At 44.4% G+C, this 18,814-nt stretch overlaps 1 protein-coding gene across 6 annotated transcripts in view; it reads left to right on the top strand.

Moving 5' to 3' along the window:
• SYNCRIP (synaptotagmin binding cytoplasmic RNA interacting protein) overlaps positions 1-18,814 on the top strand; it is a 38,975-nt gene that overhangs the window by 13,034 nt on the left and 7,127 nt on the right. For all 6 annotated transcript variants that reach the window (XM_075923843.2, XM_075923842.2, XM_075923846.2 and 3 more), the window contains 4 exons: positions 1,106-1,241; positions 2,021-2,226; positions 8,388-8,537; positions 12,689-12,810. In XM_075923843.2, the coding sequence (XP_075779958.1) occupies positions 1,106-1,241; positions 2,021-2,226; positions 8,388-8,537; positions 12,689-12,810 (614 nt within the window). The remainder of the gene's footprint in view (positions 1-1,105; positions 1,242-2,020; positions 2,227-8,387; positions 8,538-12,688; positions 12,811-18,814) is intronic.

The following is an 18,814-nucleotide window of genomic DNA, read 5'->3' as shown; positions in this document are numbered from 1 at the left end:
AAAGCCTCTTTTGTTAAGCTTTGGAAAATTCTGAACAAAAGTGAGACAAATGAGAACATCCACTTCACTGTTGCCTGTAGACTTCTATGTAGTACATAGTAAAACTGATTGGAACGTTACAAATATTCTGCTGCTGCTGTTTGAGTAACCTGAGCTTTTTTCAGATTCCAGAAAGACACTACATGGATTTATATAAATCATGTTTGGTTACCTCAATATCTGTAATTCTAAAGATATTTTAATTAACTTAAATTCTATTGATATTTATTCACCAGCTTGTGATAATTTCCTATTCACCAATTAAATGATTCAAGCCCTGGATATTATTTAAAAATGTAAAAAAGCTAGTAATGTGTATAAACTGAGTCTAAACTTTGTTCCCAAGTTCAGTTTGAAATATTGAGGGGGCTATAGTTTAAGATGACATAGTTTAGTCTTGCTTTTTATAACACTACACTGAGTAAGTTAACAATGTTGTCTGTACATTGCCCTTACATTTCCATGCCTCTCTTCAACAAACAGTTTTTTTTCCAGAAGCTGCTGTCTGATTTGGTGGAGAGGTCAAGCTATGTATACATAATATCTCTACGAGAGCCATAGTTGTTTCTGGAGTAGGCTTTTTTTGGACCCCAACTTGTTGAAGCTTTTGTTGATGTACACCTGAATACCTGCTTTTATGTGCCTAGTTCAGTTTAAGAAGAACTTATAGTTGGTAACTAGGGGAAGTTTTCTCTATAATGTGGCTGGAAGCAGTACCTTTATTATCAATACTTTAGGTAGAACAAGCCCCAAATGCTGTAATTCTGCATAGGCCATCATCTTGTGACATTTGAGCCAGAAAGTTTCTTCCAGAAGTAAAGCTTGATTCTGGAGCTAAAACGGGGGGAGAGATAGTTGTTGGCTCAAACTGGTGACGACTGGCAAAGAATGTGAATGTACTGCAAGTGTGGTAGCTACACCTGTGGCATGCACAGGTCAGGCCTCTGAAGAGTTTAATACTTCACTATTGATTAGTTATAGGGAAATAAAATATCTGTCATAGATGCTTTGAATCGGGAAGAGTGAAAGCTTGGTAATAACTTGCCATTGTCTATTTTTCTTTCAGTACAATAATCATGAAATTCGTTCTGGAAAACACATTGGTGTATGCATCTCTGTTGCCAATAATAGGCTTTTTGTTGGCTCTATTCCTAAGAGCAAAACCAAGGAACAGATTGTTGAAGAATTTAGTAAAGTAACAGGTAAGTTAGTAAGTATATTGGGAATTGGGTAAAAATAAATGTGAGTGATCATTGATAGGATTTTTTTCACTGTCTTTTGATTGAAGTTGAACGATGATCTTTTAAACTAAAAACACCCAGCACAAAACTAAGTTTTCAGATTTCTCCCTTTTGAAAGAAAGAGTAATAATATATTATTGCCTAAACCATTGTACTATCTTTGAATAATGCATGCTTTATTTGAATCTCCTATAACTAATCCTTCGATTATTTACGTATTTAACCTACGGAATAACTGTCAGGTATATAAGGAACATTTCTTTCAGAGAAATGCATTACTCCCCAACTCACCAAAATTCCTTCAGTATTAAAGGACATATCGATCTTTTATATAAGCAACATTTAACCAGTACAGAGAGAGTTCTGTGCTTTGAGTCCTTGACAACAGTAGATTAAAGTTACTGACTTACTTTAATGCTATAGGGTTACTTCTGCATAAAAGCACCCAAAAAGAACAGTGTGAAGGAAGGCTTTCAGAAGTCTTCTAAACATGTAATTTTTTTATGGAACAGAAATAATTCTGTCCATAGCTGCTTAGATGCAGCAGTGGTATGCAAGAGAAGTTTTTGTGTAAGTACAGAAATGTATCTCGGTATTTGTTCACACCAATCTTTGAATCTTATCCCTGCTTTCACATTGGCTTGTAATATATACTTACTTCCTTATGTAGGATCATTCCTTTGCTTTGTAGTATAAAACCTCAGTAGAAACCAAATTAAATACTTTCCTTAATTTCACAGAGGGTCTCACAGATGTCATATTGTATCATCAGCCTGATGACAAGAAAAAGAACAGGGGCTTTTGTTTCCTTGAATATGAAGATCACAAAACTGCTGCTCAGGCCAGACGTAGGTTGATGAGTGGAAAAGTGAAAGTCTGGGGAAATGTTGTTACAGTTGAATGGGCTGACCCTATAGAAGATCCAGATCCTGAAGTTATGGCAAAGGTAATAAAGCAACTGAGAAATATAATTATACCCTCCTCACTTAAATTGTCATAAGGTAATATTTAGTCAGGGGTGACTAGTGAAGATAAGGCTGTGGGAGGCAAGCCTGCCAGCCTCGCCCCTTCTGCTGAGGCTTTGCCCCATGAGAGCCAAGCTACCCCTCCACCCCACCACTTCAGGGAGGCAGGCAGCAGGGTGTGTGCATGCCCCCACCTCTATGGGAAGGGGAAGAAGGGTGGGTAGGAGCATGTGCCCTAGCCTTTCCGGCTCTGGACATGGGGAAGATGGGGACTGGGGGCAACAACACTCCTCTCCCACCACCCCACCCCCAGCGCCTACAGTAGGTGTTGTGGGGGGCGGAGTGTGGGTGGGGCCAATTTGGTGGTTTGGGAAGGCAAAGCCTTTCCCGGCCTAACATACTGGATGCCCATGTTTCTGGTATTAGTACTATATTGAAATACCACTTGAAGGGTTGTAAAGATGTGAGTGCATTCTAAAACATTTGAAAATTAAAAGGAACTCTTACAGTCTTAAAAAATTTCAATGGTAAGTAGAATTCACTACTACTTGTGGGGTTAAATGATTCTTTGTTTTTGTTTCCTGCCAATGCTGAAAATCTATGTACAACTTCCATGATTCCTGTAATATATCTATGAGATACATTTGCTTCAAAATCAGTGTTGCTTTGTGACTTCACACTTAAGTACTTGATTGAAAGAAATCAGTGTGAATATTTGGATCAGTCTGTAAAAAAAAAAAAAGGCTTAATTCTCTTAAATGTAGAACTTCGTGTCTGAAATTCTTGAACTGGTACTAGTTCAAAGAATATACACCCGAAGTTTCTAAATCCTTGTCAGACTCCAGGAAACTATCCTTTCACAAATCAAGCAATTACTTTTTTAGAAGACAATGGTGGTGGTTTGTTTTTGTCGTGTTATTTTTTCCAGACTCTCTAAAGCAATAGTGGCAACATTCTGGAGTACAACGTTCACATAGCCTAGGTTCTTCATACAAGGTTTGGGGAGCATTATTATAACAGTAGAGCTGTTCTTTGTTCTGACATACATTTTGCCAAAGCAGATGAATTGAGTCTTACCTGAAAACTTGTATTCTCAAATGTTGCCCGGTCCTGTCTGGTTCTGTTTCCCAATCACTAGCATAAGAGTCTCTAGACAGCCCTTTTCTATGTTACTTTTTCTCACCATCACCTCTGACCTGAGATGGCTGGCTGACTAGTAGGAGTTCTAGTTCGATGGACTTAGTAAGGTGTCTTGGCTGGGTTCTCCTTTGGTGAGCCAAATGGGGTTAGTCATATAGCTGCTTTTCTAGCAGAAGCATAGAATGTTTTACCTGCCAACTTTAATCCCCCCCATTCTTTCTTGCCCAGTGATGTAATCAATCAAGAGCAGGCAATGGGGAGTCTTCCAAATAGTTTGCCTGCAAAATAGCACTTCCTCAGTAAGACAGCTTCTCCCTCACAAAAGATGATCCCTGGTCCATCTAACTTTTTCTATGATCATTGGTGAGGGACTCCTGCTGGTGAAAATAAACAGGTAAGTATGAAGTGATGGAGACATGGTTGGGAAGAAAGAACTGGGTAGCAAGCTTCTGGAGCAGAGCTGTGGTGGTGGGCAACATAAGAGGAAAGCAATGTATCTTGGTTCCCTGCCCCCATTCCACATATAAGTGATTTTGACTAAACTAAAAATTTTGAATGGGGTAGGAGGATGCTAGGATATAGAAAGGATAAAGGAAAAGAGCAGATCAGGAGCACTATCGATTTAGCGCAGTGGATTGAGACTTGTGAATGGAGATTCCAAATTTTAAACTGTATGGAAGAGTCCCCTGCTGGCCCCAGGCTCCATGCAGTGTTTCAATCTTTGAAATGCACAAGAGCCCCTGCTGGGGCTCTTGTACATTTCAAAGGCAGAATGCAGTGGCGCTTCTGCCTTTAAAATGCAACAGCAGCTGGGTGGGCTTTTACTACTTTTCAAAGTGGAAGCGCCCTTATCAACAATTCAGTTAGTTGATTCATTTAATTTTAATATCCCTGCATACCATAGTGCAGACAAAATTAAAAGGCAGTTCAGTAGTGACTGTCATAGCTAGCAATGTGAATGATTTGCCACAGGGTTACTCAACTTTGAAAGCCCTGTGGGCTACAATGATACTCACAGCACATGCTGCAGGCCGCAACTTAAATGTGGTTGCGCGCACGCACACACACACACACACACACACATATATATATGCATGCAAATAGCTTCAAGATTCATTGTGCCATTGCAAGTTTGCTTTCTTTAATGCAGCGATAGTCTTTGACAAAGAAGACACATTGGGTTTCCATTTATCTCTGCAAAAGCGAATTCTATCTCCCAAACAGGGTTGAAAACCCTGTGTTCATTCAACAAGTGTCTCTTCTTTGTTGCCATTTTAAATGCTCCTTATTAAAAAGAAAATTGTATACCAGTGTTTTGGGTGTTTAGCTAGAAGCTTCTGGTTGTGCGTTTCTTGGAGTGATTTTACTGTAAAAAGAAAAGTTTCCAAGCCAGAGCATTCCAACCTGTGGCAGGGCAGGGAGCTGGGCAAATCAGACGGGACACAAGAGGCGAAAAAGGACCGGTGCCCAGGAGCCCTGTCCTGGTTTCCCAGCAGGGCTGACATCCCCACGTGAGAGTCCATCGCTCCATGCGGGACTGAAGTAGTGCTACCTGCTCCTGGCCCCGGATTCAAATGTGGCAAATGCGAGCCAGTCAGCACCTCTCAGGCTCTTCCCACAAGGCAAGTAGCCAGCATTTCGCGCAATGCCCCAGCGCTCCCGGCACCACCTCCCTGGGGGGTAGAAACACCGACACTGACTGTCCCAGCCAGTCCATCTTCTTGTGAATTTCATTTCTCACCCCACCTGGGAGACACCTTGCCCTTGTGGAGCATGTTCCCAGTGGAGGCCATGTTCAAAGGATCCCACCTATAGGCTTTATGTTGAGCCCCATGTAAACCCAAACCAGACTGTGGGCCGCAAATAAATGGGCTGCGGGCTGTGTGTTGAGTAGCCCTGGTTTACCGGTTAACTGGTGGAGGCCAGAGCAGACCTACCCAACTCCATTTAATCAATTAACTGGTTAAATGAAACATTTATGTATGAATTATGTACTTCGACCTTGCAAATCAGAGCTGGCAATTTAAGCAACCAGTTAACCTAAGCAGTGTCTTTGAGATGTTGGACGCAGTTGTGTGGCACTGGCTCCATGGCTCATAACTTTGTTTGGCCATAATGAAGTAATACCTAAAAGTGAGTTTATTTTTTCTCTCCCATTTCAACTCAGAGGGAAGGCATGTCCTCTGAGAAGTCTGGCTTGTCTTGACTTCCTTATGTCTAAACAGACCTGTCGATTAATGCAATGTTCTCAGTCTTTTTAGACTGCTATGCCTTTTTCATGAATCTACCTGCTTACAAAATCAAACAAAAAGACAAAAATCTTATAGCACAATTATTGAAAAATTACTGTAATTAATCATAATTAAATAAGCATGAAATAATTTTATTAATATAACACATTTCAATATACAGTAAATATAGCAGTTTGTCATTTACATTTTAGTTGGTACTGATTTCAGTAGTCTTCTGATGTAGACTGTTGTAAAACTAGACAAATATGTACATCAGTTAATGTACCTCTGTTTGAAGAACTATCACATTAGTATGTCCTTTCCACAGATCAAGTTTGTTGATATTATGTACATAGTCCACAATTTGACCAGATCTGAGGCATTAGGGAATAAAATGTGTTGATGCTGGAGAAAATGTAAACCAGTTGTTTCCTTGCAATTCATTGAAAAGTGTCTTAATCAATGAAAGTTTTGGCTCCTTTTTTGGAGAGGCAATAATTGATGTAATGTACATCTAAGATTGGAAAGGTGGGTGCTGGGGTTGACCGATTTTGATGGGTAATGTGGACTGTCTACCTATGGCAGCCAGTGAGTCTGTACAGCCAGTCTGCAAAGTCCATTGCTGGTCACTCTTTTTCTCATAATAAATAATAGGGGAATGGTCAATTAGATTGAATGGCACCCAATTTAAAAGTGAATACCTTTTCCACATGGAAAAATCAGACTCTAAAATTCATTGCAACAAAAGATCATTGAGGTAAAGAGTTGATTGGGATTATAAAATACTTGGATAATAGGAATATCCAGAGGAGTTAGTTTAAAAAGAGTTCCTGATTCTGGAAAAGACAAGCTCTTTGAGTCGGAGCATAAGACACTGTTAACTCATGTAGGTTAAAATAACTTACTTTGAAGTGGTTATTCAGTTATTGCCTAGTGTGAGGTTTTTTCATTTTCCTCTGTAGCTGCTGCTATTTGGCTATTGTGGAAAACAGAACACTGGAATAGATGGCCCACTGGTTCTGACCCAGTGCTGTAATTCTTATAACCCTATGCCTCCCTTGCCCGTCATCCCCCATAGCTCCCATATATTTTTCGCTGCAGGCCTTTAGACAAGGATTTGCCTATAGATCCCTGTCTGAGGTTGTAGTTTCTGCCTATCCATGCTCCCCCAAGATATTGCTGCTTAAGATATCGCACATAAACACACAATCTTTGCCACTTTTCATCCTAATAAACTTGTAATTCAGAGAGAGAGAATCTGCTGCTGGCTCGTGCTGCTGCTGGCTCGTGCTACTGCTGATAGCTGTGATCCTGTCAGTCCCCATAGCCTGCTCTCCTTGGTTCCTCCATTTGCTCTGGAGAAGCCAAAGGGAAAGGGAGCTAGTTTCTGAGGGCTTCTGAAGTATGGCCACTAGCTGTGCTCTCTCGGCTATAGTTTCACTGATTAAAACTCTGCATCACAGAGGGTACATCTAAACTACAGACCCTTTTCAGTAAAGGGTTTTAAATTAGACATATCGAAATTGTAAACGAAGCTGGGATTTGAATTTCATGCGCTTCATTTGCATAATGGTGGCTGCAGCTTTTTTCTGAAAAGCTGCTTTTTGGGGGAGGGGAATGCGGTCAAGACAGGGATCTTGACAGAAATGCCCTGTTTTGAAAGATCTCCGACTTGACTGCGGCTTTTAAAGAAAAGTGGCTTTTCAAGAAGGGGAAAAAAAAAGCTGTGGTTGCCATTATGCAAATTAAGCACAGGAAATTCAAATCTGGGCTTCATTTACAATTTCAATATGTCTAATTTACATCTCTTTATCAAAAAAGGGATGTAGTTTAGATGTACCCTGAGTGGTATAGCCTGAGCTAGTATACCACTGGGAAGGAGGGCCTTGATAGACAATTTATATTAGCCATTTCTCTGCAGATGGATTTTTGATAGAAAACTTATGGACTTGCCTGAGTAGTATTTGTGGACAGAGAGAAGACACTGTGGTCTGGCATTGTTAATGGTTCTGATAGGTGAGGATAGAGAAGATAACTCAGCTGCAAACAAAAGTGACTTATGGATTGAGGAAACTTTATCTGACAGGTGTTTTCTTCAACAGGTGTCAGTGTTGATAGCCCACACATTAATACATCCACACTAGGCTGCAAGGGCATATCTTAAACCAATTTGAGGGTAGCTTGTGTGGATGCTTTTGGTGCTTCATTGAATTCCGCACAACATAGCTGACTGGGTGCCCTAATATAGACTAGACAGTATGTAACTTTCTCCTCTACCAGATGATATTGCTAAGCCTCAAGCTTTGCATTTTAGGTTGCCTCTGTTCTTTATTTCCTTTTGTCATCGACAATAAAAGTATATTCTAACCAACAATATTTGATGTTGTAGCTTCAGAACATCTGGTGGAGGCAAATTGTCTAAGCAGAGAAGGCATGCTGAGTGATTAGATATTGATGGATGCTTCAACTGTAATAATTGTAATACTTAATTTCTACATATTACTGTCCTTATTTAAAACAGTAGAGTTAGCTAATTTTAAAAAGTTCCTTCAAGGCAAAACTTGCTGATAGGATTTTTTCAGTTATAGCACTGATTGTTTAGTAACATTAAATCATTTTATTCAAATATAAAGTCAGCAACTGATTTCCTAAATTAATTATAGTATATTGCATATAAATAGAATTAATTGATTTTTAAAAAATATTTTTGAACTGATTAATTATATTAGACAAAACTTGTATACTGAAACTTGACTTTTGTTGTCTTTTAGGTGAAAGTGTTATTTGTACGCAACCTTGCCAATACTGTAACAGAAGAGATTCTAGAAAAGGCTTTCAGTCAATTTGGAAAACTAGAGCGAGTGAAGAAACTAAAAGATTATGCCTTCATTCATTTTGATGAACGGGATGGTGCTGTAAAGGTAGGTTAAAAGGATTTTAATTTTAATATGTGCATAGAAGTTACGACTAATTTGAATTTTTAAAAGTGGAAACTTTTTTTTAAAATATCAGTATGAAGAATGATTTAAGACAGTGGTCACCAACCAGTTGATGGTGATGGACTAGTCCGACATGGGGACTCTCTCCCAGTCATTTGTGGTCTCTTTGGGGTGGAGTGGGGCTGCTGCTAAGGCAGGCTACTTGGCTGTACTGACCTGACATTGCTCCTATAAGTGGTCTTGGCATTCTGCTTCTGCCTGCAAGCACTGCCACTTCATTCCTAGGCAGTAAGAACTGAGGCATGCTAGCAGAGAAGTGTAGCACAAAGCTGCATGCCTCCCATCTTGGGACTATGGGGGTGTGTTGGCCCCTTCTGGGAGTGGCATGAGGCTGGAGCAGGCAAGAAGCCTGCCTTAGCCTTGCTGAGCCGCCAGCCTGGAGTTGCCCATGGTAAGTGCTGCCGGCGGGAGGCCACAGGCCAGCACCAAGAATTCTGTTTTGCACCATGAATCCGTGACCCCATCTCAGCCAGCACCCAGTGCCCCCTCCTGCATCCCAACAAGAGATGTAAAGGGTTAACCGGTTACCTAGTTTTTAAATGCGATTTTGCATGCTTAATCCCAGTGCCTTGTCCCAGCTCAGTGGAAGTGAATGAGGGTGGAAGAAAGCACGTGGCTAGGGGCTGGAGTGAGCGGGGCAGAGTTTCAGGAGAAGAGTGGGATAAATGCTGGGTAGCTCTTACATTCAAAAAGTGGTCTTGGAGTAAAAAGGTTGAAGATCATTGATGTGAAATATTGTTAACTAATAACAGCATAAAATGAAGTTACATGTTGGATCTTTTCATAGAATGTTCTACACTACATAAATTCACTGAAGGGCTATGCATTGTGTACATTGCTGTTAATATTGGTGACTATTTTGCTGTAAAAAATAGAAGATTCTCTTTTAAGCTAATGACCTGTGCAAATGATGAGTGGGATGCCAGAACTTTCTCATCAACTTACAATCAAACATAAGGAAGTTCCTTTGGGGTAAAAGACCAGTTGCGATACTTGAGAATCATCGAAAAATGTTGTTAGTAATGACAGCACTGAAATACAAAGTGAAAAACTTATCTTCCTAGAAACAGAATTAACTGTTTCCTTTTTTGGTGACAGGGATATCCAGTTGTTAACTCTCTCCTTTCCTTCCTTCCACCTTGTGGATATATTCAGGAATAACTCATTTGTTTCATCCCTTTCCTTTTGTGTTTCTTCCTCATTGGCTAGAATGACTGGCAGAATTGGTTCATGTATCAGTTTTCTACACCTTTGGGTGAAGTGGAAGATAAACATAGGTTTGCAGCTTTTCCCATTTGTCTAGATAGTTTGAAGAAACTTGGGTTAATGGAGTAAGAATCCCTATCATGCATGCATCTTCCCAAGGCAGGGTCTCCTATGGAGTCCAATAAATCCTTGAAAGTGGTAGGCTAACTCAGATCCCCCTCTCTTGATACTCATTTGTAAAAATTTGGTGGGAAACTTTCATCGTGTCCATTTCTGTTAAATGAGGCTGAGGTGCAGATTTCCTTATGCACCTAATCAGTAAGAAGACATTTATAAATACAACAAAAGAGGAAAACCAAGATTTGTATTGTGCTCTAGGACTTCTTCTTTGTATAAAAATATTTTTTCACTTGAATCTTCTAAGCCCTTTTGCTGCCCTGTTGTTGTAAATAGGAGATCACAGAGCTCAATTGTGGTATGCTATTTGTAGAGGATGCAGTAGTACAGGCAGTCCCCGACTTACGCGGATCCGACTTATGTCGGATCCGCACTTACGAACGGGGCTTTCTCGCCCCGGAAGTCGGGGCGAGAAAGCCCCGTTCGTAAGCTGCTCCGGTGCCCCTGGTCTGCTGGAGACCGTCTCCAGCAGACCAGGGGCACCGGGCGGTTCCCGCGCCTCTGAGGCTTTGCCAAAGCAAAGCCTCAGAGGCACGGGGAACAGCCGCTGCTGCCGCTTCAATCTGGGTGCCTGTGGTCTGCTGGGGACTGTCCCCAGCAGACCACAGGCTCCCGGACTGAAGCCGCAGCCGCGGCGGTTCCCCGCGCCTCTGAGGCTTTGCTCTGGCAAAGCCTCAGAGGCGGGGACCCCGCCGCGGCTGCGGCTTCAGTCCGGGAGCCTGTGGTCTGCTGGGGACCGTCCCCAGCAGACCACAGGCTCACGGACTGAAGCCGCAGCCGCGGCGGGGTCCCTCCCTCTGAGGCTTTGCCAGAGCAAAGCCTCAGAGGCTCTGCTCCCTGTGTCCCTGGTCTGCTGGGGAGGGGGGGGCGCAGCTAGTGTGCTCCCTCCCCCCCCCCCCCCCCCCAGCAGACCAGACTTTTGTTTTGGACTCTGGGGCAGAGCAGCTGGGGCGCTGCCGATTGGTCCTGCAGCGCCCGCTCTGGGCACTACTGGACCAACCCGGCAGCACCCCAGCTGCTCTGCCCCAGGTCCTGATTCAGCCGCTGCTGGTCAGTTTCAGCAGCGGCTGAATCAGGACACCCGGGGCAGAGCAGATGGGGTGCTGCTAGGTTGGTCCAGTAGCACCCAGGAGCGGCGCTACTGGAGCAACCCAGCAGCACCCCAGCTGCTCTGCCCCAGGCGTCCCCAAGTCAGCTTCTGCTGAAACTGACCAGCGCTGACTACAGGAAGCCCCAGGCAGAGTTGCTCTGCCCCGGGCTTCCTGGAATCAGCTGCTGATCAGTTTCAGCAGCAGCTGACTTGGGGACGCCTGGGGTTCTTAAGTTGATTCTGTATGTAAGTCAGAACTGGCGGTCAGTTTCAGCAGTGTCTGAATCTGGACGCCAGTTCCGACTTACATACAGATTCAACTTAAGAACAAACCTACAGTCCCTATCTTGTACGTAACCCGGGGACTGCCTGTATGTCCACAGTTGTGAGAGGAAGAATTTTTTAAGAACAGTCAAGGCTGTCTTGGTTTTGAAAATCAAGCCTGATAGAGTCCTAGAACTGGAAGTAACCTCGAGAGATTATCAAGTCCAGTCCCCTGCACTCATGGCAGGACCAAGCACCATCTAAACCAGAGCAAGCTAGATCCAGCCTGCGGGCTGAATCCAGCCCACCCCTGCAGTATGAAGCAGCTCCATGCCGCTCAAAGCAGCTGTCTGTTCCTTGTGGCTCTTTGCACCATGCAGAAGAGGAAGGGGGAGATTTCACATTCTGCTCCTGCCCCAGCACAATCTCTCAGCTACTATTGACTGGAAATAACCCCCCATCCTACAGCTCAGAGCGCCACATGGAACAGCCAGACACTTTGAATGGATTGTGGCTGCTGGCAGGCAGGGAAGCTTACCTGAGGGTCCCACTGGGTTGTTGGCCTGGAGCTGTGTAGGTAAGCGCTCTTTGGCCAGAGCCTGCCTCTGGCACCCCAGCCTCTCCTGCACTCCATTCCTCCGCGCTCCTCCCACCCCCTGCTGGCTAGAATCCTCTCCTGCACCCAGACCCTGCACCCTAATCCCCTGTCCCAGGTCACCACCTAAACCCAGTGTACCCCTCCCCCAAAGCCAGAATAGTCTCCTGCACTCTTATCCCTTGCCTCAGGTCATAACTCCCTCCCTTCACTCAAACACCCTTCTAGACCCCACATTCCCTGCTGCATCCCAGTCTGTCTCAGACCCCACAGCTCCTTCATTTAAAAGTGTGGGCCTTGACCACTTACCAAAATCTTGGAGTGGCTCTCATTGAAAAACTGGCCATCCCTGACATGCATTGATATATCCTGCTCTTATGGAATCTCCATCACTGGAGATTTTTAACTTCCGGTCCCTAGGAAATTTATTCCAGTGCTAAAACAGCCTGAAAGTGAGGAAGTTTTTCCCTTGTGTCCAACCTTAATCTCACTTGCTGCAGTTTAAACCCATTGCATCTTGTCCTATCCAGAAGTTAAGGAGAATAATTTTCTCCCTCTCCCTGTAGCAATCTTTAAGTCTTTGAAACCATCTGCAGTCTGATTTTTTTTTTTTTTCAGAGATACAATCAAGGCTAATTCTGGGTGATACTGTTTTTAGTAAACCTTCTATTCTTTTTTCCTTTTAAAGTGTGTCCCTGAATGCCCTAAGAAGTATATCTAAAATTTGGTTACTTCCTTCAGGCAATGGAAGAAATGAATGGCAAAGATTTAGAAGGAGAAAATATTGAAATTGTGTTTGCTAAGCCTCCAGATCAAAAAAGAAAAGAACGGAAAGCTCAGAGACAAGCGGCTAAAAATCAAATGTAAGTATATATGTGTGTGTCTGGTGTACTGTTTTTATTATGCAAATGTGGGTTTTTTATAAAATTATAACATTGAAGTTATGTAGCAAGTATGATTAAGTGTATTAATATCTCATTTCACTTCTATAGGATGTATGAGAATAGTTAGAGGAATTATCAGTATATCACAGTATAGCCCAAAGGCCAGACCCGGTCAGAATTGAGGTCACATTTTGTCAAGTGTTGTACAAACACACAGAAAAATAAAATTGCTGCCCTGGAGGGTTTGGACTTTAAGTTCAGTAATGCCTGAATTGGATGCATGTCCACTTATCCAGGTCAAATTTGAAAGTCCTGGGAGCAAATTGGGAATAATGAACTGGTCACCTAAAGATCCACTTACCTCTGCACTGTCTAGGGATGTAATATAGTATAGTTGATTAACCAATAAGCAGAAGTTTATAAGTTAATGCTATATATTACAACCATTTCTCCCTTCCCCATCTCCTTCCCCCGCTAGTAAATTTATCAGGCTGACCAGCAGCCTGGCTCAGTTCTACCTCCCCCTGTTGCAACTCTGCATTTAAGGTGTACTAGGAGCCAGGTGGGTAGGCAGCCTGGCTCAGTTTTGGCTCATGCCAAGTCCAGGAGCTCAGGACCCTCCGCTTCCTCCTTCTCCCCCAGGAGAGGGGCTTGTTGCCACCCTGCGTTGCTGCCTATGTATTAGAGGCAACAGCGTGGGGTTACAGGTAACCAGTCTGAAAAGGGAGCTGGTTTTTAAACTGGCTCCCCTCATGAACCAGCTCCCATCTGGCACCCCATGCTGCTGCCTCTAATACAGAAGCAGCAGTGCAGAGTTGCAGGGTGCTCCTCGGGAATGGGTTGGGAGTGCACTGGCTGCCAGCTCCAACCCTGGGGACTATAGAACAGTTGAGTAACCGATTTGTGAGGTTAATAAACTATTAGTTAACTGATATTTAACATCCCAAGTTGTCAGGTGAAACCATATGAGATGAGTACTTCGCTAAATACATTTTGAAGCCATACTATGGTGCCTACATGTAAATAGTTGGTGTGATTGCTGTCTAAGACGACATTCTTCTTCAAGGGTCCCCATGGGTGCTCCACTTAGGTGTCAGCGCTGCTGTACACACGGCTTGGAGATCTTTGGTAGCAGTCCCCTGGCTGCCAGTGCCTGGTGTGCTATTGCGCAATTGCTCAGAACGACAGTTACACACGCACCAGCGGCTGTTCCCTCAGTTCCTTCTCAATTGCAGCTGGCATAGGTTGCACTTAGTCAGTCTCTCTAACAGCATCAAAAGGAAAGAAGAAAAAAAAGGCATGGGCTTCGGCCAATATCTTTGCATAGCATTATGCAATTCAGACCTTTCAGGACTCAGGCACTAGATTTGGACATACAGTCCTGTCTAACATCTGGTCCTGCATCACGGAGTGTCCACCGCCAACCAGGAACAATGCTGCGTAGTCACCTAAGTGGAGCACCCATGGGGACTGTCAAAGAAGAAGGGAAGTTACTCACCTTGTGCAGTAACTGGAGTTCTTCGAGATGTGTCCTCATGGGTGCTCCACACCTACTCTCTGCTCCGGGCTAACGCAGTCCAGCGAAGAGAAGGAATGGAGGGAACAGACGCCGGCGTGTGTGTAACTATCCTTCTGAGCAACTGTGAAATAGCGCAGCACACGCTGACGGCTCAGGGACTGCTACCAAAGGTATCCAGGCCGTGTGCAGCATGGTGCTGACACACCTAAGTGGAGCACCCATGGGGACACATCTTGAAGAACTCCAGTTACTGCACAAGGTGAGTAACTTTCCCTTTTTGCCACTTCAGTGATGATTGGTAAAGCTTTTGAGCATTTTAAACATGAACATAAGGATTTTGCATTGTAGTATTTCATGCTTTCATATATTTTCTACTTGGATTTAAATTGGATATCTTGCAGTTTTTTCCATATTCCCATCCTTCGTTTCCGGTATTATCAGTCCTCCTGTTTAAGATCTAAGACAATATAATGTCTAGGTAAAAAAGAATAATACAAATCTTTAGATGGTGACATTGTGCACAATTGGAATTGTTTAAGATTGGCTTGTTTGCAGCTGTCACTTACTGCCCCAAAGTTCTCATTGGCCCTGCTTCAGTATTTTCTTTTGGACCTTAAGTGTCAAGCTTTTTGTTTTGTTTGGTTTCGCTTACATTTTTCAGTTTATCCCTCCTGTATTCCAGATATCAGCTGCAGCCATAAGAACACCTGTTTGAAGTACAGTCCAGAGTAGTATGGGAAGTTTATGAACATGTTTGTACAGTAGAGGCAGTTATTTACATGTCTGTTTTGTTAATACTGTTTGACATCCTGTTCTTGTTTCCCCCCTCCTCCCCGCCCCCACTGTTTTAACTGATGTCAAAGGGGGGGGGGGGGGGTGTGGAATGAATCAACAGTCTCTTTTTAACCATGTATCCAGGCTCTGATAGTACCCTGTACTTCATTCTATAGAACAGGAGTCACCATCCCGTTAATTGTGATTAACTGGTCGATTCTGGAGCCTCAGCCAGTTCATCGTAATCTCCGGGCTCTAAAGTCTAGCAGTGCAGCAGGGCTCGGACAGGCTGCCTGCTGGCTCCAGGTTTGTCTGTGTGCTCCTGTTGCAGGGAAGGGAACAGTGTGTCTCTGCAAGCCGCCTACATCTGCAGCTTCTATTGGCTGGTAGTTGAGGACAGTGCTGGGATATGCTGTCCATCTCTCCTCTACAGGAGGACACAGAAATGAATCTGCATCCAGCCGCTTCTGGGATTGGCATGGGATCACAGCAGGCCGGTAGCCTATGCTAATTGCCTCCTAGCCGGAGCTTCCCTGCTGCACCAGTGGCCCAACCCTGACCCTCCTTCTGCAGCCAGCACTCCATTCTCAACCCTCTCCCGCATCCCAACACTTTGCCCCAACCTGGAATCCTGCACACAAACTGCCAGAGCTTTACTTCACTTCCTCCTGCACCTGACCCTTTGGCCAGAGGGGAGGGAGAAAAGTGCAAGTGATAGAGAGGGGGGAATGGAGTAGGCAGATGTGTGATTTCTTCAAAAGGCCCCTTATCAGTTATTCAGTACTCTACTTTTTTTTTCTTCCTGGGAGAGGAGTGGATTCTTGTGTAACCAACTGGTCATCAGAGTATTTTCTAAAGCTTAACCAATAAATCAGTGGTACTTACACTATACAGAGTAACTGCCTATATTTTTATTAAATATCTGAAATGTATTGCCTCAGGAGTAAGCAACACATTTCTCTAGATTTCACACTACGTAAATGGATATGAAAGACTGAACAGAGCATTTATTTCTAGAGATGTGATGAGGTTAACCAGTAAGCATCACCAGTAAGGGTGATACTTAGCAGTTCGACAGCCCAGATGGGCTAAAGCAGTTTCCTGGCCACATTGTGGTGCAGAGAGCAGAGTTGGAGCAGCCACCTGAGTGGGTAAACCAGAGCAGGGTGTGATGGGATGGGCTGGAGCCTAGCCTAGCCAGGCCCCCTTGCCCACCTTTATTTAAGTGGTTAACCAGTTAAAACATAATGTTTAACTGGTTAATTTAGGGCTGGGCAAAATATGGCCGATAGACTGGATTCGACCTGCAGGAGCCTCAGCCCGCTCCAGGTCTTCCCCGCCCCTACTTGGAGGGCTGCAGGGCTACAAGCTGGCTGCAGGGCTACATATGAATCTGTGGGGCCATGTATTCAACTCTGAATGCTGAGAGCCTGAGGGAGGGAGAGTGGTTTCTAACACTGTCATCACCCCAAATAGCTGGCTTCTGGCCAATAGCAGCTGCCTGTTTGCAGGACAGGCAGCATGCAAAATACCCCTGCCCCTCATCCCCCAAGGTTCACAGCATTCAGTTCAGAGCAGTAATTATGGCCCCTGCAGCTGCTCTGAGCAAATACAGGAGTGTGGAAGGCAGCGACCCTAGCTAAGGAACCTGCTGGGCTGCTGGCTGGAAGCCACCCTGGTAAGCATCTCTCAGCCAGAGCCTGCTTCTGACACTCCAGCCCTTCCCTCCCCCAACCTTCTGCTCTGCACTCCACTCCCATGTAACCCAAACCTTCTGACCCCCGCTCCAGCCCCCATATACCTCCCAGACCCTGCATCACCTCCTGCCCCAGGTTACAACCCCCTCCCAGACCAGAATCCTATCCTGCACACACACCCTCTCCCAGGTCACAACCCAAGCACCAGCACTCCTACACCAGGTCAAAATCCCTTCCCAGATCTCTGCTCCAGATGACAGATCCTGCACCCCAACTCCTTACCCCAAGCTTCCTTCTGCATCCAACCTCTATCCCTGACTCTGCACCTCCTCCATTAATACAATTAAAGAATGTGGCCCTTGACCACTTACCAGATTCTTAGTGACACCCCCTCCCCCCCAAAAATATTGCCCACCCCTGGGTTAACTGATTACACTGGATTTTACATTCCTACTTATTACTATTTGATTCAAAACAAGAGATTGGGAAACTGCAATTGTTTAACATATGATTGCCAGAGTACAAAGACACATACAATTAGTGAATTGTTCAGTCTTTCATATCCATTGATTAGAGTAACTTTTGGGTCAGAGTGGGCAATAATTTTGATGGGGGAGCACTCCAAGATTTTGGTAAGTGGTCAAGGTCCACCCCTTTCTGTGGAGGGTGTGTGTGGTCGGAGATGGAGGTTGGGTGCAGAAGGGAGCTTGGGATAGGGGTGCAGAAGGGAGTATGGGGTCTGGGAGTGAGTTTGGATGAAGGGTGGGGGGTTATGGCATAGGATTGGGATGCAGGGGCCAGGAGCGGGTATGGGTGCAGAAGAGGATTCTGAGGGGAGTACAGAGGAGTGCAGAGGGTTTGAGTTTTTGGCTGCAACAGCCAGTATGGGCACAGGTAAGAATTTAGGCTTGGTGGAAGGCTGTAGGAGGGCTTGCAGGATCTGAGGGGAAGTTGTAACCTGGGGTAGACGTTGCAAAGTGTTTGGATAATGCAGTGATCCCCCAACCCTTTTCCCATGGAGAAACCTCTAAAATAATTTTTCATATCCTGAGGCACCCCTACCTATGAAAACATTTGTTTGGCCAGAAAAAGTTGACAGCAGGGAGCAAAATTCAATTACTGCTAAATTTTTTCAAGAAAATTTATTTGTAAAGAGCTGTTTATATAGTATGTATGTCAGTTTACATTGCAAGAAAAAAAATTGGAGCATTTTTCCTCTCTCTCTTCTCCTTCCTCACTCTCTCTTCTCCTTCCGCGTGCGTGCTCGCTATCTCTCTCGCTCCCCTTCTTCTTCCCCTCTCTCTCTCTTCTCCTCCCCCTCCTGCCTCTCGCGGAGCCCAAATGGCTGCTTACTCCTGCATGGCGGCCCAGCTGAGCTGCGCAGAAGTCCCCACCCTCTTGTGCCACTTGCTCCCATGCAGCGGCCTGGCTGAATGGCGTAGAAGTCAGCTGAGAGCCAGGGCGAGAGGCGAAGGGCGTGACAGACGTTCCAGGCCCCGCCCAGTGATTATTCTGCAATTTCTTGTGGAACCCCTGATGATGGTTCGCGGAACCCTGGTTGGGAAACACTGGGGTAATGACCTAGGGCAGGGAGTTGGGAAGTGGTTGGGATGTGGAAGAGGGTGGGCTGCTAGATATAGGCTCTGTCCAGGAGGTACTTACCGAGGCACCTTCTGCCAGCAGCCCAGCCAAACCTTCAGGCAGGGTCCCTTCCTGCTGCAGCCTCAGGATTCTCAGTGTCCAGTTGAAGTTGGCTGTGATTTCTCAGATTTTAGGGAGGCAACTTGTAAATACAGTACAAATTAGTTGTAAATAATCATACTTCTAGTGAGCCTATATTGTAAAACATGCTAATTCAAATGTTGTATTTGCTTATGACCCCAGATGTTAACTTTGAGATTACTATTACTGAATAGAAAGGGTCTGCTGGGACTGGTGCTCCCCTATTTTGAGCCTCTAGAAACAGTTCTTCTCCAGTTGAAATGTACATGTT

This window comes from Pelodiscus sinensis, chromosome 3 (genome assembly GCF_052426305.1).
Source record: "Pelodiscus sinensis isolate ZL-2025 chromosome 3, ASM5242630v1, whole genome shotgun sequence".
NCBI classification, from domain to species: domain Eukaryota; kingdom Metazoa; phylum Chordata; order Testudines; family Trionychidae; genus Pelodiscus; species Pelodiscus sinensis.
Note: the sequence above shows the minus strand (reverse complement) of the source record. Positions and strands in the feature narration are given on the sequence as shown.